Here is a 26,427-nt window from a genome sequence, read left to right as displayed (position 1 = left end):
TTTTAGAGAGTGTATGAATAATCTCTGTGGTACAGTTCTTGTTTGTGTTGTTGCTTTTCTATATCCTGCATTCTTTACATCCCATACACTTGATGACTTGATCACATTGACTTGCCTTGTTTCTCCCAGGCACTCATATTTACTGCTGCCTCCAGGTGACACTGAACACTGTCGGAAAGGCATATTTAGCTGAGGCAGGAACATGCTCTAAATACTACTTTAAAATCCAACTTATTAAAGTTGCATTTGAAATGACTATTAAAATAAGTCCTTGAATCATTTTTGTAGCTTTTTCAAAACTGAAGTTATGTATAAATGCTTGCCCCTGCTAATGATTTAGTTTACAGATTGTCTGCCTCCTAAGAACTGTGAGGCATTGATTTTCACTAGCCCTAAGATGTCACCCCATTTTACTCAGGTACTTCAAGGCTCTCTCCTTGGTCATATGTCTGCTTCCCAGGAGATGACTCATAATCTAGCAAGTTATAAGGATAGTTTTCACTATAGTTAGGAATTACACCTGGAAATCATGTATCAGTTTAAAAATAATCTTGATTTTTGTCCCAGGCCCTCGCAACACTCTCCCGAGAAGTGCTTCATTTTGTCATTCTGAAACACAGCGGCACTACTTAAGAAATACACACAAACACTTGAGAGCAGATAACTATAATAATTACCCTGATGACATATTATTACAAACCTGACAGAAAGAGTTGTTTTTGCGGGAAAAATGTACAAGACCAGCCTAAGAGAGTGCATGAAAACAACCTGGGCTAAGGTGAAACAAGCAAACATAAGCAAAACGTATTCAACGTATTATTCTTCAAATGTGTTTCTGTGACAATACAAAGTGGATTTTAAAATCATATTTTTGCTATTACCAATTTCAAGTTTCATTGTTTACCTGCTCTTTCTCATTACCCTGCTTCTTTTTTCAGGTGGAACACTACTTCATGGTACCTTGACTGATAAACAAGGTAGGGCACACATATTTAATATTCATATGATTTGTCTTTTTAAAAGTGGGGCAGATGTTTTTATACACTGTGATATTAATTGGTTATTCTAACTAGATACATGGGTAAGTTAATAATTTGTGAGGAAGTGGGTCATGTGGTTGTGTGTTTAACATTGTTTGCATTGGCGCCCACCATTCACCAGTGGCCTAAGGCCCCCAATTGTAGATTACTTTTGCTGATAGGTTTCATTGCATTGTGCAGATAAGTACAACAAATCGTATTGCTTATGTTTTAGATATTATGATAGTGTGGTTGTATATCATATGTTTCTATATTCATATAGGCATAATGTTCTATTAAGGCTCAGAATTTTTATAAGACCCATGAGAATGTAAGAATTCTCATGAGCGTCTTCACACGCTGCATCAATTATCATGAGGACATTTTCTCATGATCCTCCTCTAAACTAGTACAAATAGAACATCTCGAGCTCTCTGAGACAGAAACGTGCATGTGCTTCAATCCAAGGAGTGTATTTCTCCAAGCACAGCAGGTGATATCCAAGCTGGGTCTCAAAGATCGTAAGTATATATGTTGTATTGGTATAGCGTGAACACAGTTAAACGGTTGTAAATCCCTTTACAGGGTTATTGCTTCAAAAGCAAAAACACCATCAATTAGTGATTGGAGGTGAAGCTGGATCATGCTATTATGTTCTTTATAGTAATGTGTCTGCAGCATTTGTCAAACTAGACCATCTTGAGGTGCCACCATCCTGATGCAAGAATACAAGAGGGTAACAATAGTTCAGAAGTCATCTTGTGGGAGGAATGGTTTCACTTTGCAGGTGCAGAAGGACACTTGATGTTTGGATTGATAGAGACGTGTCAAGTAGAGTTGTGTGCGAGCAATTTTTCAATGGCACATTTTGGTGCCTTTATCAGGGAGAACAGTTCTTAAGGGCTCTGTGTAGATGGTGAGGATGACATTGGACAAACTTAGAAACTCTGCATCCTCCATAGGTGACAAAGATCGTCTAGCACCTGGAGTTAAGATTATGGTTGAAGTCATGTTGATGGGCGATGTAAGAAGAGACCCAATGAAGGACATTGCTAGTGAATCCCATTTAAGACATTAGGGTGGGGATGAGGTTGGGATAATCAACACTTCCTGGCCTGACATGCAGAGTGCAGACCGCTTTTATCAATAGGTGTGCAATGATGTATGCCACCTCTTATAATGGTGGACATTTGCAATCCCAGTTCTTATTAGCAGAGTCTCAGTAGGAGAGAGAATTATCACAAATATTGTTACCTTATTTAAATGATAATCACGTTCTGCATGCTTATTATTACCATGGCAACAGTATTTTTTGGTACAATATCTGTAAATGTTCTGCACCATCTCGGCTTTTAATAGCAGCCTCTAAAAATACCAGTCCAGACGATTTCCGTGTGCTGGATCTGGGAAAGGCTGAGGGCGAACCCCGAAAAATATATCTGCTATCTCTAGCAGGTTTATCTGTTCCTGGCACAGAGCCTTTTACAGGCAAGATTGGAGAGGGTCAAAAGACACTGGCACAATTTTCTAACTCTAGGTGGTAAGTTGGTATACCTGGGAAATCCACTCTGTGTGGCCAGAATTTACTTTGCAACACCACAAAGGTGGAGGGATGAGGCATGTTTGCATTCCACTTCCTTACACCACAATTAAGGTCATTCCCAGTTGTTATCCATGTATGCCATTCAGAGACTGTTGATTTTCAAATGTAAAAAAAAACACGAATGAAAAAATTTATTTTGAAAGCTAAGGCCATAGAAACCATAGTCAGTATTTTGGTATTTAAATCAATAGTTATGAATAATGTTTCTGTTGTGTTTTGTTGCTTTTAAGAGACATGTACTGTCTACCAGAGAAATGCAGGCTGAGAAAAAAATGTGATCTGCCAATAAAGCATGAAAAAATGTGTAATGTGGCAATTGCCTATAGAACGCTAAACCTGACCTTATAATCGAAGAGTTAGTCTAACACAAGTGTGCCCTGAAAACGAATGCTACCATTACCATTGACAGGTGGCTCAGAGCAATTTCCGGCAACTCCTGGAGAAAGACTATGCCTCAGCCGCAGTGATAATTCAGTTTATTCATAAAATGAGCATCATTCTTGGCCCAACGGGCATAGTGTTATGAAACTATGTGGTGCTTATCTCGTTTAAACTGCCTCTAATTAGCTCGAGTTGTCATGCTTTCTCCTTATGGAGTGATTGAGAGAAATACATGAGCAATCTGTGAAACTTATAAGTATAAAACCATTGCAGACAAATACAGTACAACCATTTTCCCACTTCCAAACATACGTTTTCAAAAGCATCCATGTTACTTTTGAGATACAGCGCTGGGAGCTGTGTACATGGAGGGATTCTGAGACATTACATCGTAAAAGGGTGCAGACCAGGGTAATATTTACAAGCCGCATTGCATCGATGCTGCACCATGGAAACGAGAGGTTTATGAAGCCACACAGGGCCACTTTGCGTGGCCCAGAGTCAGTGGCCTAACGTATATTGAGGGACCCCCCTGCAAGGTATATGGGGGCGCCCCGCCGGGCACAATCAGGAGCTCTCCGTCCGGAGTACTCTGCTGAGGGGGCACACGGGAGCTTAGGTGCTGCAGGGGCCTGTGTTGCACCCCTGCCCTGAGTGGCCTCATAAATCTCGAGTAAAGTAACGTAGCCCAAACCACTGCATTGCCTCACTCTATGCCAGGGAGGCGTCCCATGCGTGGTAACATGAAATTCCCATGCTTTATTATGCATTCCCTGCTTTACCAGAACTGGTAAACCTGGAAATGTGCCAAAAAGATATGCCTCCCAGATGAGGCGTAACCGGGAGAAATACCTTTATTTCTCCTTGTTACGTCCACTTTCTATGTGTGCCGCATTGTGCACACATAGAAAGAGGAATTTGTCTCTCAGGATTCTTATTGTGCAGGAAGGTGTCCCTTTTTGCACAAAAACAATCCTGCCTGCATTGGAGCTAGGTAGCTAAAATGGCTCCAGCTTGGGGACAAGGACAGGAATTTGTCATATTCTTATAAATAATGCACATTCCTGCCCCAACCCTGTGACACAGCGGGGTGACTTGCTGCACTGAGTTTCGTTACTTTGCCATAAATATGGCCACTAGTCCTATGCTCAGGCATGGAGCCCGGAAGTACACTGATATAATCTGTTACCGTTGAATTGGAGAAATTCTGTTAATTTGATATAAAACTAGAATCGACATGACTTCTATGTGACGCTCGCAGAGGAGTGCTTGCTGCTGTTGTTTCCTAGGAGCCCTTGCCTGCAACCCGGGGACGTGCCGGAGTGAAGAGACGCTGTACCGTGTGAAAGTGCGGGCCTAAGGGAGACGGGACTGCGAGGTCAGACAGGCTGTGCGTCCAACATCCAGCACACCTGCCGCCTCTTCACGGGACTCCTCCCTTCTATCACCGCCCTTTATTACTCCTCGCGGCCCCCGCTTCGCGGGTGCCGCTCGCAGAGGAGTGCTTGCTGCTGTTGTTTCCTAGGAGCCCTTGCCTGCAACCCGGGGACGTGCCGGAGTGAAGAGACGCTGTACCGTGTGAAAGTGCGGGCCTAAGGGAGACGGGACTGCGAGGTCAGACAGGCTGTGCGTCCAACATCCAGCACACCTGCCGCCTCTTCCCGGGACTCCTCCCTTCTATCACCGCCCTTTATTACTCCTCGCGGCCCCCGCTTCGCGGGTGCCGCTCGCAGAGGAGTGCTTGCTGCTGTTGTTTCCTAGGAGCCCTTGCCTGCAACCCGGGGACGTGCCGGAGTGAAGAGACGCTGTACCGTGTGAAAGTGCGGGCCTAAGGGAGACGGGACTGCGAGGTCAGACAGGCTGTGCGTCCAACATCCAGCACACCTGCCGCCTCTTCCCGGGACTCCTCCCTTTCACCACCTCCCTTTGCTATAAAAACTGCCACGGGGACGCGTGAGCGGAACGCGTGTGCGGGACTAATCCCGGGACGAAGCCCGGACTAAGGGCGGACCCTCTGAGACCCTCCGAGACACGAGGAGACCGGACTGGATATACCCTCTTGCTTTCAGGTACTGATTGTGTTCATTATACTATAATTCCAACCATCGTCATCTGCCTCACCAAACGACCCCTTAAACTAGCCATGGCAACTGTTAATGTTGAGCTGCATGCGCAGGATAAACAGGGTGTGTTAGTTAATGGGACTTTGGATAGTTATTTTTCCAAACCATCGCCTGATATCACCAGGGAGATTGTGCTAGCGGAGAGGCGGGCAGACCGTCGCCGTTCAGTGGAAAGCATGAAGAATGGATCAGCTTTACCATTAATATCCCCCGTGATTGGACCCTCTGATAATACTGCTGGGGCATTAACAAACGAATCGACTCCTCCATTAGACAGCTCGCTCCCGGAGGCAAATACGGTTGCTCTTCCATCTGAAACCGTATCTCGAGTTGATTTGATCGACTTGTCGTCATCATCCATTGGAAGTGGCTTGTCATCTCTAAAGGGAGACGCCTTATTACAACAGCGGTAAACAGTCAAAATATCGAGTTTTTAATTTCGACCTACACTTATATCGAGTTGCTAATATCGATGGGACAGAATATCGATGTCCAGAATATCGATGGCCAGAATATCGACCCTAAGGTAAGTAATATCGAAATTACTAATATCGATAGCATATATATCGATGTAAGTAATTTCGATTTACTAATATGTGTTAGAAATATAAGTTAAGTATTTAAATTAATTGTTATAATATGTGTTTAATATGTTTTTATAATTTAAAAATATATAAGAGTAAATAATATGTTTTAATACCACAGCGGGTTGTGGGTTTATAGGGGAATAGGGTGGGAAGTAATTTATTTGTAATTAAATAATTAATTTTTCAATGATTAATTTATTTTGCAATTAAATATTAATTGGCAATTATTTATTTAAATTGATTAATTGATTAATTAATTGATAATTTATGTATATTTTTAACTAAATTATGTTTTACTACCACAGCGGGTTGTGGGTTTATAGGGGAATAGGGTGGGAAGTAATTTATTTGTAATTAAATAATTATTTTTCAATTATTAATTTATTTTGCAATTAAATATTAATTGGCAATGATTTATTTTAATTGATTAATTGATTAATTAATTGATAATTTATGTGTATTTTTAACTAAATTATATGTTTTACTACTGGAGCGGGTTGTGGGTTTATAGGGGAATAGGGTGGGAAGTAATTTATTTGTAATATTAATTAATTTTGGGTAAAGGGGTATTTTTAGGGTTCAGGGTCAGTTTTCAGTTTTTGGGTAAAGGGGTATTTTTAGGGTTCAGGGTCAGTTTTCAGTTTTTGGGTAAAGGGGTATTTTTAGGGTTCAGGGTCAGTTTTCAGTTTTTGGGTAAAGGGGTATTTTTAGGGTTCAGGGTCAGTTTTCAGTTTTTGGGTAAAGGGGTATTTTTAGGGTTCAGGGTCAGTTTTCAGTATTTGGGTAAAGGGGTATTTTTAGGGTTCAGGGTCAGTTTTCAGTTTTTGGGTAAAGGGGTATTTTTAGGGTTCAGGGTCAGTTTTCAGTTTTTGGGTAAAGGGGTATTTTTAGGGTTCAGGGTCAGTTTTCAGTTTTTGGGTAAAGGGGTATTTTTAGGGTTCAGGGTCAGTTTTCAGTTTTTGGGTAAAGGGGTATTTTTAGGGTTCAGGGTCAGTTTTCAGTTTATGGGTAAAGGGGTATTTTTAGGGTTCAGGGTCAGTTTTAGGTTTTTGGGTAAAGGGGTATTTTTAGGGTTCAGGGTCAGTTTTCAGTTCATGGGTAAAGGGGTATTTTTAGGGTTCAGGGTCAGTTTTCGGTTTTTGGGTAAAGGGGTATTTTTAGGGTTCAGGGTCAGTTTTCAGTTTTTGGGTAAAGGGGTATTTTTAGGGTTCAGGGTCAGTTTTCAGTTTTTGGGTAAAGGGGTATTTTTAGGGTTCAGGGTCAGTTTTCAGTTTATGGGTAAAGGGGTATTTTTAGGGTTCAGGGTCAGTTTTAGGTTTTTGGGTAAAGGGGTATTTTTAGTGTTCAGGGTCAGTTTTCCCTACTGTTGCACCCACTGGAGTGGGAATAGTAATTATTGTTAAGTAATTATATATTATATATGATTTTTTTTTTTTATTAAATATGTATTATTATTTTTTTTAACAATTATTACATATATTTAAATATGTTTAAGTAATTATTATGTATTATTTACAGTTTTTTTATGTTATTTTAAATTAAAAAAAAATCGATATATTTAACAACGATATTTTTTACATCGATATTACATTTTCGATATTTTGGTACTTACCATGTTGTACATAGGGCGTCGATATTTTTGCTATCGATATAATTACGCCGATATTTGTGTAGGTCGAAATTCTGTCTGTCGAAATTCTGTCATAGATCCACAACAGCATGCAGCCCGTGCTAAGGCAAAAAAATTACCAACTACGGGGAAAATCTATGGCCCCCCGCCGAACAAAAAGCGACGGAAAAGGAGGGATCCATTGCAACCCAAACTGAGCTGCCGTGACTTTGGGAAAAATTTGCCTATTGTTGTTAAGAATCCCTGTGTTGTTCAATCTGATTCTGAGGGGTTGGTCTGTATTATTGCATCACCAGTCATATCTAACACCCCTATAGATAAAGAGGTCAATAGGGAGCCAAGTGAGACAGTCATTGTCCATACTGAGAACAGGTGCCCCGTGTCCCTTCAGGATATCGAGAACTTAATTAGATCATATTCTGTATCTATCTTGGAGAGGCTAACGGAGGTGGAGTGTAGGCTGTCAAAAATTGAGATTGCACTGCCTAAAATAGATCTTGTAGGCCATGCTGATGTTAATTATGCAAATAATCAAGCATCTAAGGGTGTATCTCAAGTTTCGTCATCTGTTATGCTACCTCCTCCCCCTATTGCTGCTCATGTTGTTCTTACACCTCCCTCAACTCTACCCGTACCAAAATCTTCGGAGAACCCAGCATCAGCTATTGCTCACCACCATGTTAATTCTAGGCCATCCCAAGAGGCAACTGGTGACTCAATGCTGGGGTCTGTTGTTAGCAAGACCAGCGTTAATACATCTAAAAATTCTGGTAATATAACCAATCTAGCTTTAACAGACCTAACAAGGGAAGCGAGGGAAACCAGACGCACCTGGGGGAAACCTAAAAGGGTTCCACTGCCTGAACTTCCACCAGAGGCAGTACCCTATGTGGTAGTCCTAACAGGTGTGCCGGCCCTTGAACAAAATAAGAGGGAGGGTTTTTTTCAACTAAAAAATAAGATAACGCACTGGTTGAGAGCACATAGGCCTATTGCAAATTATGTTAACGGGGACATAGTTCATGTTCGACGCCTCGAATGGTTGGGGGGAAGAACCAAAGATATCGAGGGTGATCTAGTGGTTGTTAATTTTAGGGACCCAAACGCTGTCCACTACATATTGAACTGGCAGACGGGGAGTTCTAACAGTACTATAATCCCAAGACCTCTAACGTATTTTTACCCTAGGTCAGTGGTTGTTCCATCTCATTTTCCCCTCTCACAGGGGTCAATTCAAACTCAGCCACTTAATTGTCCAATTGTACAGAATGTTGGGAACAGTTATTGCTCTCAGTACCCCCTGATTTACCAGGGTATGAGAAACATGCCTGGTGCCCCTTGCCCTGCAACGGTTCAAGACCCCCTGGGATGGCATTCCGTCCCAACTAGTCACCATAACTTTCACAGTTTTCAGGATAGAAGGATGGACCATCTGAAACCTTTCACGCCTCTTGAGACGTCCAATCGTTTTGACGTCTTCAGTGGCCTTGATGGTTGTGATTGAAGGTTGTTGGGCGGGGGGGTCGAGGGAGGGGACTCAAGGAACCATACTGAGATGAGGGTTGGAACAGAGCGTAAACTATTGCCAACTGTTGTATTTCGACCTTTGGGTATGAATGTTACATGTCATGATAATATTCCTGAAGAACAGGTAGGACTAATCCCTACCATAAGACACTTACCTCTTGAGGAAATATCTCCGGGAACTGAACAAGTAGCATATACTGGTGATGAGATGTCAAGGGTTAACACCATCATGTCTTCTGCAATGGGGATTTCGGTCAAGCTTGTTAGTTGGAATGTAGCTGGGGTTGCCAGCAAATTGAGGGATCAAGACTGGGCTGCCTTTGTGGAATCCTTTGATTTTTGTCTACTCCAGGAGACCTGGGCAATCGATATTCCTCACAGGGTGGGCTACAAGACTTTTGGTATTGGAGCAGTCCCATCCAAGAGTGGTAGGCCGTCCGGGGGTCTTCTGATCTGGGCAAGGATCAATCTCAGGGTTGACATAGAGGTGATAGACACAAATTCGGTAGATATCCTAGCATTAAAAATAACTACCTCCAATGGGAAGAAATTAGTCCTAATAAACATTTATAATAGGCCAACACCGTCATCAAAGGAATCCCTTATTGTTTCTAAACTGGATGACTTTTTGAGGGGGTTGAATCCTGGGGAGGATCTTATCATCTTGGCTGGGGATCTAAATTGTGACTATGAACCAGTGTCGGGCATAAGTGAGATTTTTGAGGAGGAAGATCAGGCAAACAAAATCCCCCTCCTCGGGAGTAACAAATCCGCGAAATGTTCCATTCTGGCTCTGCAACTGATCAAAATATGTACAGAGCATCACCTTAGGGCCTGTAATGGCCGGTTACCGTCCGACACCCCAAAAAAACCAACCTTTAGGAGGAATACATACAGAAGCATCTTGGACTTTGTAATAGTTTCTATCCCTCTTTGGTCGTATCTCATAGATCTTGAAGTAATGGAGAGGGCTGAAAGTGACCACTTTCCACTAAACTTGTCACTAAACGCTGCACTTTTTAGCGACCCCTCCTCTCCTACCTGCTTTGAGGGGGGTGTTAGGGATGGTATTGATATTCACATCAGTAACAACAGGAGATCGCTAAAATGGCCATTTATTTTGGATCATGGTGATATTTTGAGTGAAATTTACTCACTTTTTGCAGGTACCTTTGCTGCATATCTAAGCTTAACTCCTGAGGAGGAAGCAAGAACTTCCTTTCAGTCCATACATTTGGAGTTTTTCAAAAAATTAAAATTATTGGTAACTAAAATGCCCAAAAAACCCCAGCAGAAGACTCAGAATTTGTCTCACAGTAAGCCCTGGTATGACAGACTGTGTAGAGAGTCAAAGAGGGAAATGCTAATCGCTATTAAATCCAAATCGCAACTGGATGTTAAGATAGCTAGAAGCAACTACAAAACTATCCAAAGGACTTCAAAAATTGCGTGGGAGGAAGCAAAGTGGGCGGAATTACTGTCAGCTGCAAGATCGCGAGATACTGTATTATTCTGGAAGCTGATAGCAAATGGGAACAAGGTGGGAAGGGTGATCAGAGACACATTCCTAGACGAGCAAACCTGGGTAACCCACTTTACCAACTTATATACGAAATATGATGATCCCCATACAGCATCTACTGTAGTTAGTCATGAACTTCCAGTGGACCCGCTGGTCTTTACCTTGGGGGAAACAGAGTTGGCTATTAGCCAAGTAAAAAATGGGAAAGCCCCAGGCTTGGATAAAATCCCTGGGGATCTTTACAAGCACGACTTGAAAATATGGGCACCATATATCAACTACCTATGCAACAAACTATCCCAAAGTTTAGAATTTCCTGAAAGTTGGAAAGGAGCTGAAATTGTTTTAATTTTTAAAAAAGGAGACAGGAAGGACCCCTGTAATTATCGTCCAATAAGCTTAATGGACATCCTTCAGAAAATTTACTCACGCCATATTTTACTACGAGTGAGTAATTGGTTGGACGAAAATTCATTTTTAACTAAATTTCAAGCCGGGTTCAGAACTAAAGTCAGCACAATAGATCAGTGCTTTAGATTCTGCTGCCTCTACTGGAAGTACGTAATGATAAAGAAGGCCCACTTGTATGTTGCCTTTGTTGATTTAAGGGCAGCTTTCGACTTGGTGCCACGTGATCTTCTGTGGAAGACGCTGAGTGCAGCGGGCATGCCAAACAATATAGTAGCTCAAATTATAAAATTACATGATGGGAACTTCGCGAGAATTAGATGGGGACAAAACGGCGAACTTTCACGGAAAATTCCAATCGAACGTGGAGTTTGCCAGGGATGCGTTCTGGCCCCCACGTTATTTTCTATCTTCGTGAATGATATTCCCTCTTACTTAGACAAATGTAAAAATGATGCACCTAAATTGAATGGCGAAAGGGTAGCATCTCTATTGTTTGCTGACGATACTATTCTGATATCCCAAACTAAAAATGGCTTGCAGATTTTATTGAATACTTTTAACGATTATTGTTGTCAAAAGGGGCTAGAGATAAATGTAAAAAAAACGAAATACATGGCCCTTAATCCAACCAAACCAGACAAGGGTTGTCTATCCTTGAAAGGGATAAAGTTGGAATCAGTGCCTCACTTTTCATATTTAGGGGTGACGCTTGATTGTAACTTTACCTGGAAAGCTCAAATGGAAAAAAGCAAATTGTTATTTGCCCAGAACGTTAAACCAATCCTTAGAGAGCAAAGCTTAAGCACCAGCAAAGCGGTACGTCCCGTTATGGAACTTTTTAAATTCAAGGTTCAATCTTCAGTGTTATATGGTGCTGAACTGTGGGGGCCAGGCTCCAAGGAGACTTTTAGCATTCATGATAACAACTTTATGCGTAGCTTGGTTAGGGCTCCGAGAGGGACCCCATTAGTACCCCTGCAATTGGACCTCGACTTCAAAAGAACTGACCATCATGTTCTTATCAGACCACTTATGCTGTGGGTAAGATTGTGGCACGTTCCTGAGCTTCAGGTATATAGAGAAGGGCTGATGGAGATCATGGGGTTGGATAGTAACACAAAAATACTTTGGCTAACACACGTTAGGACTTGGCTAAATTTTATAGGCCTGAAACACTTTTGGGAGCATCCTGAGCAGCTTCCACCAAATCCCAAAGTAGTCCTGAAAAAAGCTTTTTGGTCCTATGTAGCAAATATGGCTGTAAACCTCAGTACTAGCGGTTCATTAGTATCAAAATTTTTAAGTTTTAAGGGTGAACCCCTTTATGAGTCCTTTATGGACGAGATAGAGCCTCCACTTGCCAAGACACTTTTTCTAAAGTTCAGATATGGAAATCTTCGATTGAAAGCAACTTTGTCATGTTGGGCAAGGAACCGTGACCCATTGGCCGAGGAATTGGACAAAGTTTGTTCACTTTGTGAACATAATCAAATTGAGAATGTGCAGCACATTCTCTTTTTTTGTCCTATCTATGCCCATGAGAGGAAAAGATGGATCAAACCGATATGTCTTTTATTAGGTTTGAGGTCTTGTGGTCAGGCTCTGAGAATTTTGACTACTAATACTTCACAACAGATCATATTTAGTGTGAGTAGATTTTTACTTGCCATTTGCTACCGTAGGAAAAAAATGGGCCTTCAGTTGTGAATTTAATTCCTAATCTCCATTCACATTGTCCTATCTATGGAATTGATTTGTTTATAGTAGCACTAACTGCTTTAGACAATTGAATTTGCTTACAGAATTATTGAGGTGTCCTCCCGTCTCATATGTTTTTATTGTCATGCTCCATGATTATTCAACTTTTGTTGCACAGTTAAATAGAATGTATTTTCCACTTTATTTTTTTTTTAAGTGATTGTGCTTATGTTATTGACATGTAACTTTTAATGAAACGTAATGTTTAAACTGTTCTTTTATGGCGCAATGCCGAAATAAAGATTTGAAATGAAATGAAGTTTTTTTAAATAAAATTCTACTGCTTTAAAAATATGTGCGGAGTATAGTGAGGGAAAATATTTATTCTACAGTGGGGTGTATTTCATAGAGCTTCTTAAATATATATTGAAACAAGGGTACCAATCAGCAGAACTCTGACAGGAGCATGCACGTAGCTGTATATGGAATGACCGTGAATGAAAATGTCTTAGGTGCAATTACCCTCTCTAGGTTAAATGACGTTGGAGTGTAGTGACTATTATTTGTAATGACAATGTGGACTTGCCATATGATAATAGGACTGATTTGATGTCTTACAGGTATAGCTGCTTGTAGTTCAGATTTATAATGAAATAAGCAGGACTACAAGTCCCAGTATTCAAAGAAAAAACTGTACTGGAGCAGCACATGGACCCTGGAAACGTGGCAGGACTATACAGAATGTAGCTGTTATTAACGGAGCAGGTGTACGAGCATCAGAACTAAGCAGTTGCAGGGACCAAACAACATCCCAATTATGTCTTAATATTACAATCCAACTAGAGGAGGAGGCTTTAACTTGTTGCTTGCATTAGGGCCCATGGCACTTTCTATGCCTTGGTATCACAGTTCTTTAACAGTTTAGTAAAGGTGCATGGTTACACCGTTATTATTTTTTATTGGTTGTGCAAGCTCTATGTTCCATCGGTTTTTCTAGAATTTTATATACATGTATTACTTTTATTGCCAGAAATGGTGATTTGCAAAGTAAACACAGGGTTTTATACTGAGATTGCAGCCTTCTATCTAACATATTAATGCATGACACTTTCTGTAAGAGAGTTGTACTTACTGTACACTGTCATTTTGTATGTGAATTGATACATGTAAAATTAGATGTGCTTAAGCATAGACTTTCAAGACTCTAGAGATGTGATTATCATACTAAAAATCCACAAATTACCTTCATGGATAAAAAGGTATGTCTTTGCAAGAGAGCAGCTAATGCTGGTGGTTGTTTTAAACTACCACTAAAACACTTCCCAGTTTCCCACGCCTAATTCCATTCCCTCTAGGAAGATACAAAATTAGTTGGCTTAACACTCGATAACAATATAGAGTGACCATGTTGGAAGCAGTCTCAATCTCATTTAAATGATGATGATTATTTGAATAAGTGGCTCTTAATAACAAAAATATGCATAATTCAAACAATTTCAACTTGTTGATGTGAGATGCAGAGTTGTAGATAATTCTTAAGAAAACATTTTTTATTGTTTTCTTAAATTTTTCATGCATTCTTAATCTCTTATCGAAGCTCAGTGTACAAAGAGGCAACAGAGTCATTGCAGACACTTTATTTATAAAGGTTTTAGCTGAAGAACCAGTGTTCCCATCGTGCGACTGAACTTCAGCAAAATATAATACACACTTCATGTTTCAATATAAGGGGCAGAAATGATCCTCAAATTGGTAGGTAGATAGCACCGTTGATGGTTGCAGTCCAATGTGCAAAGATCAATTCATCAGCAATCTGTCATATTGTCATTACATACATGTATGCTCAATCAAATGGAACTAATTTCCTGTGACAAGGGCATGGCCGGGAGTAACAAAAGATGATGTTACTGCTAAATCTTTGCTCGTTGATGGATCACCAGGTTATGGTCGGCATATCCATTGTGCTATTAAATGCACCTTCAAGGATGAAATACGACAAATCTTCTGATGGTTATGCCTTATATCATAATGCACCCATTATCTCATCTAATTCCTTTGGCAATTTGTGTTATGTCGCTCAGTCTGTCATCATAATCCATGTAGCATTGCTAACTCCACTGCCAAGAGAATGCAGTGGCACAGGAACAAGATGTGAAATTACTCTATTATTAGGTGATATGCATGAGAGTTCTGTGCTATCAAAAGGCATGCACTGGGATGAAAGAAATACTATTGCAGGTCCACTGAAAAAGCTAGTCTTTAAGTCTATACATTTATATATATTGTATCCTATTGACCAAAACTCAAGCAACATACTCATACCAAGCGAGCAATCTTGATCCTTAGGAGGTTGAAGCATGGATCATATAATCTGCATGAAGCAAACTAAGAGCCTCATTACAAGTATGGCGTGGTCCATAGGACCACCGTACTCGCAGAGGCAGTCTGACCACTGCCACACTGCAAGCCTGCCCACAGTATTTTGAGTGTGGCGCTTGGACCGCCACAGGACCGCTGTGTCCGCTGAGGATCCAGGATCCCACGGCGGTCCCACAATGGTCAAGAGCAACAATATGCTGATGGTGCTGCTGCGGCACTGCCAAGTACATTTTGAGTTGCCTTTCCACCGGCCCTTTCTTGGTGGTAAGTGCACCATTAATATGGTGGCAGAGAGGCAACTAACTGCTCCAGGGCCTGGTGGTTCATGCAGGGGGGCACATGTTTTGTCCCCTGGATTTTCACCCCCAGTTTCTGCATGGTGTAGCATTCATGCCACACCGTGCAGGAACATGCAGTCAGAGCTCTCCCATGAGCCCAACATACCACCGCCGTCAGGCCTCCGCAGCACCGCCTGCCTGCCATTGATTACAATGGCAGCCCAGTGGGCAGGCGCACCACAGTCTTGGCGGTTCTCCAGCGGACAGCACAGTGGCAGCACCACTGGAGGACCGCCAAAGTCATAAAAAAGACCTTAATTCTATTCAAAGGAGGAAGGCAGGGGTATAAAATCAGACAGTTATCCTGGATTATTCACACACATTTCCTGGGGTCTGTATGAAAAATCAGATCCAGATCCATCGATTTGCACCTGGTAAATCGAGGAGGAAGAACACCAGCTAACCTGTGGACGGGCAGATCCAAACTCCATCCAGGAAGTCCTTTCTGCTTGACTCGTAATCAGAGCCTCAGTCTCTGCCCTCCCTTTAAGTATATCTAGTGACATAGTCTGATTGCTGCCCCCCGAGGCAGGTGACTTGAGTTGCAAATTCCCAAACATGTTGGGCAAGTGTGCTACAGCCTGATTGATGTTTTAATTTTGCCACAATGTCCACAGGAATTGGTTTACAGCTAACTTGTTTGAAGGCAAAAGCCTGTCTGTGAGAGCTGTCATAATTATCTGGCAAAAATCAGCATCACTGGAGTAATAATGATCTGCTGTGCATCCTTCATCCACGTGAGTTTTAGTGTTACTGAAATATGCAGCTATTCCATGGCTGAGCCCTCAGAGCAGGGTAACATCATGTTCTAGAGCTGAAATACAGTCTGTTTGTTGTCCCTCTCTACATAGTCACCCTTGATCAAATCATCCTTTAGATTGTGCCCCCATGGGAAAGCAAAACATGGTGGCAGAGCGAAGGCCCTTCTTATTTCGAAGTTTGAATCCGGTATTTGACGAGTGAGGGGAGTTGTGCTTCTACACTGCTCTACTGGGACCCCAATACCAAGAGCTGGGAAATGCAGCGCATAGTTCAATCGAAAACGTCTCAATGGAAGAACCCTGCTATATTGAAAAAAGCCTACCTGCACAAAGGGCAGCGAAATAAAAAAAAGAAATATAATGAACATGAAAGGCTAATCCTCAAGAAAAGCCTGGGAACGAAATGCCTTATCAACTATCAAAGGGGTGCTACACTCCAGCTACACTAGAAACGCAAAAGAAAAACAGCAAAGCAATACAACTAGAGGAAAAAGAGATCAGCTGATGTTTGACACAAGTGGGGCTGTCTGCTTTAATCTGCAACTTTCAAAAGTTCAACCCTGCAAAATAACCCCTCCTCACCTTGAATATATAATACTTTTGATAAACAATATGTAAATTGGTTCCCTGCAGAGCTCATCAAATACAAATTAAAGAAACTTTTCAAAAACAGCGTGTGCAGTGCATTTGCTATGCATTTCACAGGATAGTTTAGCACGGTCTAGTTGATATATAAGCATTGCTGAGTCTGGGTGCAATTCCTGTTTCAAAGGGTGAAGATAAAATACATGTTTCCTTCTCTTCAAAGACACTAAAAAGCAATTTCAACTTTCATACAAAATAAAATTCCCTGCGGACAACGTTCTCTGCGACTTTGGACTTTCGCACAAAGGAGCAGGAAAGCTACTCATACAACTCAGTTTTCCTGACTGGTATGTGCATTGAACAAAACGGGCCTTTGCAGACAAAATCAATATTAAAGAGTGCGATGTATATAATGTACTGTGAACTATTTGTTGAAGAGGTGTGCTGGGCAGTGTCTCTTTGTTACTGTTTCCTTCCCATACACCTTCACCTTAGATTGGGGTAACAATCCCCCAAGTGAAATTAGGAAAAAGTCGAAATATGGGTAGGCTCGGGGGATTTTTCTGCTACGATGGAGTAATCCCGGGTAATTTCAGTAAAAATTCCATTAACATTTTAGGTTTAAGGCACCTTGGTACATTCTTGCATTGATGAGAGAGGGAGGTACCCCAAGCTTTCATTGCACATATTCTATTGTTAGGTAAACAAGGATGCAGAGGTGGCTGGATTATATATGGTACTCTCTTACATAAATTGTACAATTTGGCAATACACAGGTTTGGTACCTCAAGTGGTATTCAATTTGAATTGAGAATCAGTGTAGCTAACTAGTTTTCCTTATATCTAAGGATCACAGCTATTTATACTCTGAAGTTGAAAACTCACCCTTATTCCTATTTTCGTAATTATGAAGAGTTTGTTCTGGTTTTGTCATCGGGAATAAGCGTGCCAATATCTTCAATATAAAAGGAACCAATAGTAATTCTAAATTAGTAAAATATTATGCACATCATTGGCTGATTTAGGCTGACAAAGATTAACCCTGCTGTAATATCCGATGAGATGCATAAAGAAGTGAAATAGACACTGTGGCATTGGCCCCCTTATCATAGTTACTCAAGTGGCAGCAAAATGAGACCAAACAATAAAGGCCACGAATTATACATTAATGCATAGTCAGAACCCAAATCCAAGCAGACCTATTCGTACATCATGTTATAATGTAAGGTCTCTTACTAAGAGTAGGCTTCACCAAGAATAATTTCATACATAACTTGTCATACCAGCCCTTCTTTGTGTAATCCTTACACTGTTACACTGAGCAGTCTGTCAAGTACATACTCACACAGCCAAGTACACACATTTCACATCTCTAATATATGCAAATCACCTCAGAGTGCTCTGTGCATACAATGTTCCAGTCATCAGCGTCCTCCTTGGGCGCCATGTTGATGAGATCTATAAAACAGGAATAGAAACTGAAAAGGGGGCAATTCTCACATTATTCGTGTGTCAGCATGTTAGCAAAGGACGCCACCTTATGAGGCAAAGCGAAGGTGATACATTGTCTGACTATCTCTGCCGCCAATATATGTTGACTAATATACCTAAAATGTAGACTACCCACTAGACATAATTAATATAATTAAGTTCTGCCTGCATCAAACCTATTACTGCTTATCTACTGTAAACAGTAAAGATAGATACAATTAGTCTCCATCATTATGTCTTCAGTTTTCACTTCGGTAGTAAACTGTCATTACTAGTTCTGTGTTAAAGTCTGCATCACCCATGTATCGTGACTAGTTGTGTCTGTAGCTAAGGTTTCCTCCTAAGCCTTCATCACCTTCTAACCACTCACTTTTAATATGATTATATAGGGTGCTGCGTAGTGTGTTTAGCTGTTTCTTCCAGAATCTAGAGTGGACCACAGGAAAAACTTTATACACTTTCCTGAATCCACCGAATGCACTATTTTCACCATCCAGTCACACAGGAACTAGACTATGAACATAAAGTGGTGTGCTACAAAAAATGTGTTCACAGTATTAATGTACACATGTTGAAAACCTCAGGATGGCAGATTAGGCTGTCCACACAGTTCATTCACTACATAAACTCCTGTCCTGTCCATTAGGAGAGATTTCACACCAATGACAGATTCACTATTCCTGAGTCACTAAATCAGTTGTGACTATGTAGAGTAGAAATCCTGTGGTACTATTTTATTTACTCATAAATGCTGGCCACAAAACACTAGCCAAAGTTCTCCGCCTATATCTAGTACTACTTCACATACTTCTAAATTAAATTCACGAAGGGGCAGGCAGAGATTACTGCCTATGCAAGTCCAATACCTTGGGGTCAATTCAGAAAGATGTACTCTTGTAGAAATCCTGAATTCCAGGGGTAAGCCTGAAGAAAGCTAGGAGTTCTACAAAAGGGTATGGCAATGGTTATTCACTAAAGTTGCACCCACATCAACCTCAGTAGTACTGCAACACAAACAGACTAAAATCTACTCTAACTAAGTCTTGGAGTAAATCGCACATTGCATGTGGCTTCACAGAAGTATTGCAAGGCAATCTCATATAAGTAGATAGCAGCACGGCATACTACTACTGACACAAAAATCAACACATAAAATCATAAAAGAATAAAGAAAGATTTGTCATATTAAAGAGACATTGTGATCACTGATATACACCATGTTGTACAAAAGTGTCAAGAATTTTTTTTTAGATGAAATAAAAATACTTTTTATTTTTCACATAGTTCTATTCATTTCTACATTTCATACACCTATAAACATCACATTGTATAGGCATTATAAAATAAAAAAATGTAACTAGTGTTAACAAAATGAAACAATAGTCGCATACCTAAATATGGCAGAGGCCAGCACAATTCACATTATAAATCATAACTATACACATGCATAGAAAAATACATATACGTAATATAATGAAAAATGACTTCTCTCATGTTATACTTCTTTTAATGCGTTCAATGACCCATAATAACACATTGCATGTCCCTCTATACACCCACACAAGCAAAAAGGCACACAGTGACATACAACACAAATGTATGTGATATCTGGCTCTGCAATGTTTCACAGTACAAGGAGGATAGTTCATTGTTGAGAGTGTGATTTTTATTTATGTGCTTTCAGTAGCAATATTAATCATTGTTATAAATAACATAGGCCAAGATCTCTACCTGGCCCATGTAGGAAAATGTGTGGGTAAGTTACAACTAAAAACATGCCCAGAATGTTACTAGTATTAAATTTATTTTTGCATTTTAAGTTGTATACGTCCCACCTCCACAAGCAAGGGGATGAGGTAACAAATGAACTAATATGTGCATGTCTCCACCCAGAGTTTGTGAACTTCATCTAAGCAGGGATTTACACCTAGAGGAAGGCATATATCTTATGGCTAAGAGATCTCCACATGTGAATACATTCATGAATTGGGCCTAGAAGTAAGCCAAGGGTATTCTAGAAGTTGAATATTAAGACAGTAGTACTACAAGAGTAAGTCACAAATATTTATAGCAAAATCTTTGAGAATCTGACTCATATTTTCTTTAGTGGGTCCCATGGTTAACAATGGCATGATTTTCTATCACTAATCTTTTCACACTACAGAAAGGAATGCCAGTTTCTAGGTAAGGAACAGTCAGCCTGATTCATCAAGCTGATTTGCGCTCGCAAAGGGCCAGATTCTGAGAATCTGGCCCTTTGCGAGTGCGATTTTTGCATTTGGGATTCATCATCCCAAATGCAAAAATCGGTAATAGCGAATTCGCAAATTAGCGAGGAATTACATTTAAGGAATCTCTATTTGAGATTCCTTAAATGCAATTCATCATCCATTTTTAAATTGCGAATTCGCAATTTCGGCCCGCTATTTACCACGAGGTCAAACCTCGTGGTAAATAGCGAAAACTTAGAAAAATGCTTTTAAAAGCATTTTTCTAAGTTGCATGTTGCAAACACACATGTCCTTTGGACATGTGTGTGCGCAACACCTGTTCGTATTTACTTTTAAGGGGTGCTACAGGGAGTCCTTTGGACACCCCTGGCACCCTTTAAATCGCTATCTTATTTGCGATTAGCAAATTGCTAATCGCAAATAAGGAATACTCCCCATTCATTCCTATGGGCCTTTTGTCCCATAGGAATGAATGGGGAGTTATTCCTTATTTGCGATTAGCAATTTGCTAATCGCAAAAAAGGAATATGTAGGAATCGCTTTTGTTTTTGCGATTCCTACATGAATGCCGTTTTGCGAGTCTGGAATAGCGATTCCTTATGATTCGCTATTTCAAACTCGCAAAACGGCACTATGATGAATCAGGCTGAGTGTTTGGCTATCATCTCAGTCTTAAGCTCTCTACACCTCAAATGTTTGCAGCATTAATCTGCTCTAGAATGTATTATTGCGTGTGGACAGAAGATTCTACATCAAAAGAGGAAATCATGTACCCTTCTGCCCTGGCAATGTTTTTTGAATCATTCACAAATAGATGCAATCACTTTTTCTGGATGTCGCTGTTAGAGAATTCTGAATATTCTGAACTTTCAGGTATTTTGCAATAGTATTCAAGATAACGTTCTGGGACTTTTAATTACCGTTTCATGTTCTAAGGCATTGTCTTGAAATAAATTATTATTATTACTCAATAAACCAGGTTTTCCACTAGAGGTATCCTCTGTAACATGTACCTGGTTGTCATAAAGGTGATTATTTGTTGGAACATGAATATCTGTCCTCACTCAAAAAATTACACCCTGGATAGGTAAAAATGAGTTTCTTCTTAAAAACTTATAGCAATGGCTAAAAAAATGGGCACACCAATTTAGAAAAATCAAGAAAAACGAAATTCATACAAATACATAAAAGTGGTTTAAATTGTTTGAGGAGAACCCGAGGTATGGAGTTTTTACTTGTTCAGACAAAAAGCATAGAGAAAGTACAAAGCACCACTGAATGTCAATGATTTTAGTATGTTAGGCTCTAGATGTCATGTCAGGCTAAACATAATGGGGTGACGGTTGGATAAGCCTAGTATGTGACACTGGTCAAGGTTTTTCACATTTTAGTTCTGGTTCTCAAAATCTTCTTTGAAGTGCTCCAGTTGTGAAAAGCAGGATGCTGCAGCTGGCAAGGTTACCAAGATGGCAAGCCTTCAGTATTTAGCTTCAAAACCTCTAGGCAGGGCAATTTCAAATGTCAAAGCTGCCAAGGCTGCTTTGCCTCAGGGGTAACTTTGCTGGCTTTTCCCATTCTCAAAAATTACCTCTGAACGGAGTCTTCTTTTGGTTATCAGAATCGACCAGCGGGCAAAGGCTGAGTGTTATGGATGGGCACATCTTCACAAATCTGGATTTCTTCACCGAGAGCTCCTGTTGAATCCTTTTCTGGCAAAAAGCTTCAGGTGGGACAAACCTGGGCTTCACATCCACCGACGGTGCTCCCTCCTTAGAGTAACCCCAGTAATTTGTCCTTTTCCTCTAAATGTCCTAAAAAAACTCTGAGTGTTTGTGACCAAATAATAGGGACTCCACTTTTACTGACTCCTAAAATGAAATTGATTATGGAAAGGGCATGTTGTGGTTATCCCTTCCAAATTATAATTCAGTATCTGATATATCAGTGATTTGAGACTTGAATTTTGTACCCAACTCATTGAAAAAATAACAATTTCCAAGTTGGAAGAACCCACTTCTCTTTGAACCTCTACCCCTATGCCATTTGGAGTAAAACTTTCAGGGTGAAGTGCACATTTTAATCCTATTTTACCACTACCTAATCAAAAAAAGTTATTCAACCATCAAATTAGATTTTTAATAACAAGTAAAAAGGAATTTTGAATTATTTTTCAAGAATGTTCTTTGGCTATAATGTAAAAATTGATTTTTTTTCATAATCAGGCCTGTTCATGATAAATGCAGTTTGGCCGTAACTGTGGCAAATTGCTTTTGTAAACTTTTCACTCTGGCTACAAAGATTTCTCTAACATTTAATATGTTCCACTTTTAAGTTTAGGGAACTAGCCCATGGGGTTTTATGACATGACTGTTGGGACTTATCTAATGTATAAAATTAGGGTTTCAATATGCACAAGCACTTTATATTGCCATGTGATCCATTTCCACTGAGTCAGGGCACAATGGTGTTAGTTGACGCCATACACATTGTGAAGTGTAGGAACACATTGCTTGCCACAAATGACATTTAAACTCTACACCACTGGTGCATTTCCTATGTGCCAATCACACATGCTGGTAATAAAACCAATGGCTTCAGTGGAAGTTATATAATGGTGTATTTAAATTTAAAGGACTCAAACTAGCTTCAGCTTCTTGCCTTCCTGCTGGATGAGTTAGAGCTCCAGAAAACAAAATATCCGCAAGTAAAAACATTGAACAGTGAATTCTGCTTGGCCTATTTAAACCTTGGCCAATTGTGGGCAGCCTGAAATAACACCTTGGTTCTGGTTAACCATGGCTTGAACTTCTTATTAGTGTTTTGTGTTTTCTTTTGCTTTTTACCTCAAATGTGTTATCAAAAACACTTCTCTCAATTCCCTTATCTGATTTAAAAAATGGTCTCTTCAAATATTAGATTTGTTCTCTATTTTTCTAAATTGGTTTGGAAATTTCATTTGGTCAATTCCTTGACTTTAAAATTAATTTCCCTGGCTCTTTGCCTGCTGCTTGTGTAATTCCTTTCAGGGGTTGAACAAAGGTTGTCTTAGAACTGTGTTTTGACATAATTATAGAGTGTTTATTAAATTGGGTGAAGTACCCTCTCCATAATCAATACCAAGTTGTTAGTAGGTCAATTGTGAATTGGAGTGGGTGTTAGTCCACCACAAATAATAAAGTCAATAACCTGTTAGGTCCAGGTAAAGATTTCAAATATTTAAATCTCAGCTCAAACACACATTTATAAATGTAATAAACAAAATGATACCAAAACAACAAAAATCCAACAAGAGGAATTGGAGATATTAATTTTAATATGTTTAAGAGATAAAGCAACCAATTGGACTTGATAAAATCCAGCTAAAGTCCTGCTTCTGGCAACGAGACCTCCGACTGGAAACATTTTCAAATTTTGCACATGGTGTAGTCCTCTCATTGCCTGGATCACATTTGAGCATTTTTCCAGTCAAAATGTCCACCTTTAAATTTAAATCCTCTAGCACTTAGAGGCTGCAGGCTGTATTCGATGATGAGTTCTATGAGGCTAGATAGCTTCTCGACGAGGGGCCACTGAAATGGATTTGAAAGTGCATAAAAGCTCCAAGCAATACCAATCAGATTTGTTTTTTTACCCAGCAAGGTCTCCACTTGGGCAGAGTATCTTGGGTGGTTGCTTCTGATCCACCAGAGTTGCCTGGTATATGTTGCAGGGATGTTTAGGAGGCATCTCAGGGCCAATGTCGGAGGTCAAGGTGAGAAGGATGCTGATTTGGCCCCCAAAGTCACTTTCCACCTGCCTTTCCATGCGGTCGGTCGAAAGGGACATTGTAATCCCTAAGGTGGTGCCTGAGCATGCAACACCACTGTTGTAGGGATTGCAGTCCCTCTGATGTTCCGATGGGCTCCTGGAGCCCATCGGATGTGCAGCAGGCAGTCTATCTGCCTGCCCACCACCCACTTGCCATCGTAATGCGGCAGGTGGTGCTGAGGGTCTGATGGTTGTGGGACCGCCACCGATGGCCTGATGGTGGTGGTCCCACCACCATCTTAATGAGGCCCTAAATATCTTTCTACCTAACTTAGAGCCTAATTGCAAGATTTACGGTCCATTGGACAACCAAACCTGTGGAGTTGGGGCGATGGCAGCCGGGGACCGCCGAACCAGTGTGCAGGGTCTAAAAACCAGAAATACAATTCAGCAAAAAATGGGGTGACCATGTGAAAAAAGAAATTTTTTTACACCCACTTTCTGACAAACTAGATTATTTTAGAATTGGTAATATTAATTGTCTTCTTTTTCATAATCCTTATGAATTTAGTTTCATGTGTAATGAGCTGTTACATGACAAATAGCTTTTTTCAGAGTTGTTTCGCTTTTATTGATGTAGAAGATCTCTTGTTATTTGGGCAAAAGTTTGTTTTCTTTCTCTCTTGTCATCCAACTATCCCAGTTCTTATTCACCAGTGTGTGTCCTAGTGTTTAGATGACAGATGGAAAGTAGCCCTCACAAGCCGCTCCTCGTAATGTTCTGTGTCCAAAATGTTTATTGTTCAAGCATTGAGTGCTCCAAAATTGAGCCTGCTTCAACATGCAGCATGCTATTTCACAGGGTGGAACATTTTACGAAACATGAACATCTTCTTTGTCTAGTGTAAGACTATACAAGCTCTTAATTAATTAATCAAAATATTACATACATTTAAAAAATTTCAGAACATTCTCAGACCTGAAAATCCTGCTGCTGTAATCCATTAGATTTGAGGTGGAACTTCCAGTTTCATGTCCACAAGCCAACTATTCAAACTTCATTAGCCCAGTAATTCTTTCATCATAGGAATTAAGTGTAACTGCACACTGCAAACGGCAAGACACAGCTTAAGCATTTTCTAACCACTTCTTTTAATGCACAACAGTTCTGATTCTATGTCAGGACCGGAGGCTTCGGATTATGCCATTCTTTCATCGCTTTATTCTCTACAGCAGCAAGAAAAAATATATCACAAACTACTTTTCCCATGAACATTCGGGAAAAAAAACCAAAGTCAAACATGAGTCCTATCACAGTGTCCATGCACCGGTGGCTCCCATCATGCTCCGCTGTTCTTGCCTCCCCCTCTTTCTTCGCTGCTCGCAGCAAGTTAAGTTGTTTTTTTCCTTCTCTCCTGGGTTTTGGGTTATGTGTAGTACGCTTGGGCCTTGGGCCAGGTGTCGGTTCTGTTATTTCTTCACAGATTCCCCTGTTCGGTCGCGGGACGCCTAGTGCGCTCCTTACGCGATTCTGTTGCCCAGTAGTGCGGTGCGGTGGACTTGCCGCTAGGGGCCGGTGTCTCGTCTGCTGAAGGGCCATTCCCAGGTGCTTCCAGAGTGTTCTGGCGCGGTCCTGTCACCAGCGGGTAGCCCGTGCCCAGCCTCCCGGCTCTTGACACCCTGCGGGGTCGCAATTAGGTTTTCCCTTGCTTTCTTGATGCCCTCTGGGTTGTATTCTGCTTTCGAACACCCTTCGGGGTCGTAACTGTGCCGTTGTTTGGCGTGGGAACGCTTTACCGGGAGGCGCCGCAAGACTGTGAGGGCTGTAGCGTTTCCAGGGCCAAGCCCGTTAATTGTGCGCCTTTGGCCACCCATATCGCTGGGACACCCCAGACCATAGAGTGCCCTGTGGAGGGTCATTTGTTTTTTTCCTTACGTCCCCGCTGCTTTGAGCCTAATTGACCTCGCCATGCAGAGGGACGCGGACCAGTACCCAGAGGAGGACCCCCTGAATTACGTCCCCTTGGACGATGATTTCTACCAGGCGGTCGATGACTCGATCTACCGCGCGGTGGACCAGGCCATGGTCCCCCTTGAGCAACGGCTCTCGGCGCGCCTGGATGAGGCTTATGCTAAGCTTGCCGCCCTTATTCCTGCGCCTGCTCCGGCCTCCGGCCCGGACGCATCCCCCCCCCCCCCCCCTCATCCAAAGAAGCATTGCACTGAGGGGGTTGACTCGGCGGCTTTCGCACGGGTGAAGAGCGCCTTCAAGGCCTTAGAGGACTCGCAACCTCCTCCACCTCTTCCTTCGGAAGTTCCTCCTCCTTCACCCCGTACTATGTCCCCGGACCCCCAGCAGGACGACGACTCTCCGGACTCGGAAGAGGAGGCCTG

The 26,427-nt window shown here is 41.1% G+C and overlaps 1 protein-coding gene across 2 annotated transcripts in view; it reads left to right on the top strand.

The window, feature by feature from the left end:
- The window catches only part of SHISA9 (shisa family member 9), a 1,229,487-nt gene that overhangs the window by 747,914 nt on the left and 455,146 nt on the right, over nucleotides 1–26,427 (top strand). For both annotated transcript variants that reach the window (XM_086941423.1, XM_086941422.1), the window contains exon 4: nucleotides 939–977. In XM_086941423.1, the coding sequence (XP_086797549.1) occupies nucleotides 939–977 (39 nt within the window). The remainder of the gene's footprint in view (nucleotides 1–938; nucleotides 978–26,427) is intronic.

Source organism: Lissotriton vulgaris, chromosome 10 (genome assembly GCF_964263255.1).
Source record: "Lissotriton vulgaris chromosome 10, aLisVul1.2, whole genome shotgun sequence".
Taxonomy (NCBI): domain Eukaryota; kingdom Metazoa; phylum Chordata; class Amphibia; order Caudata; family Salamandridae; genus Lissotriton; species Lissotriton vulgaris.
The sequence above is the reverse complement of the archived record's forward strand: the minus strand, read 5'-3'. Positions and strand labels throughout refer to the sequence as shown.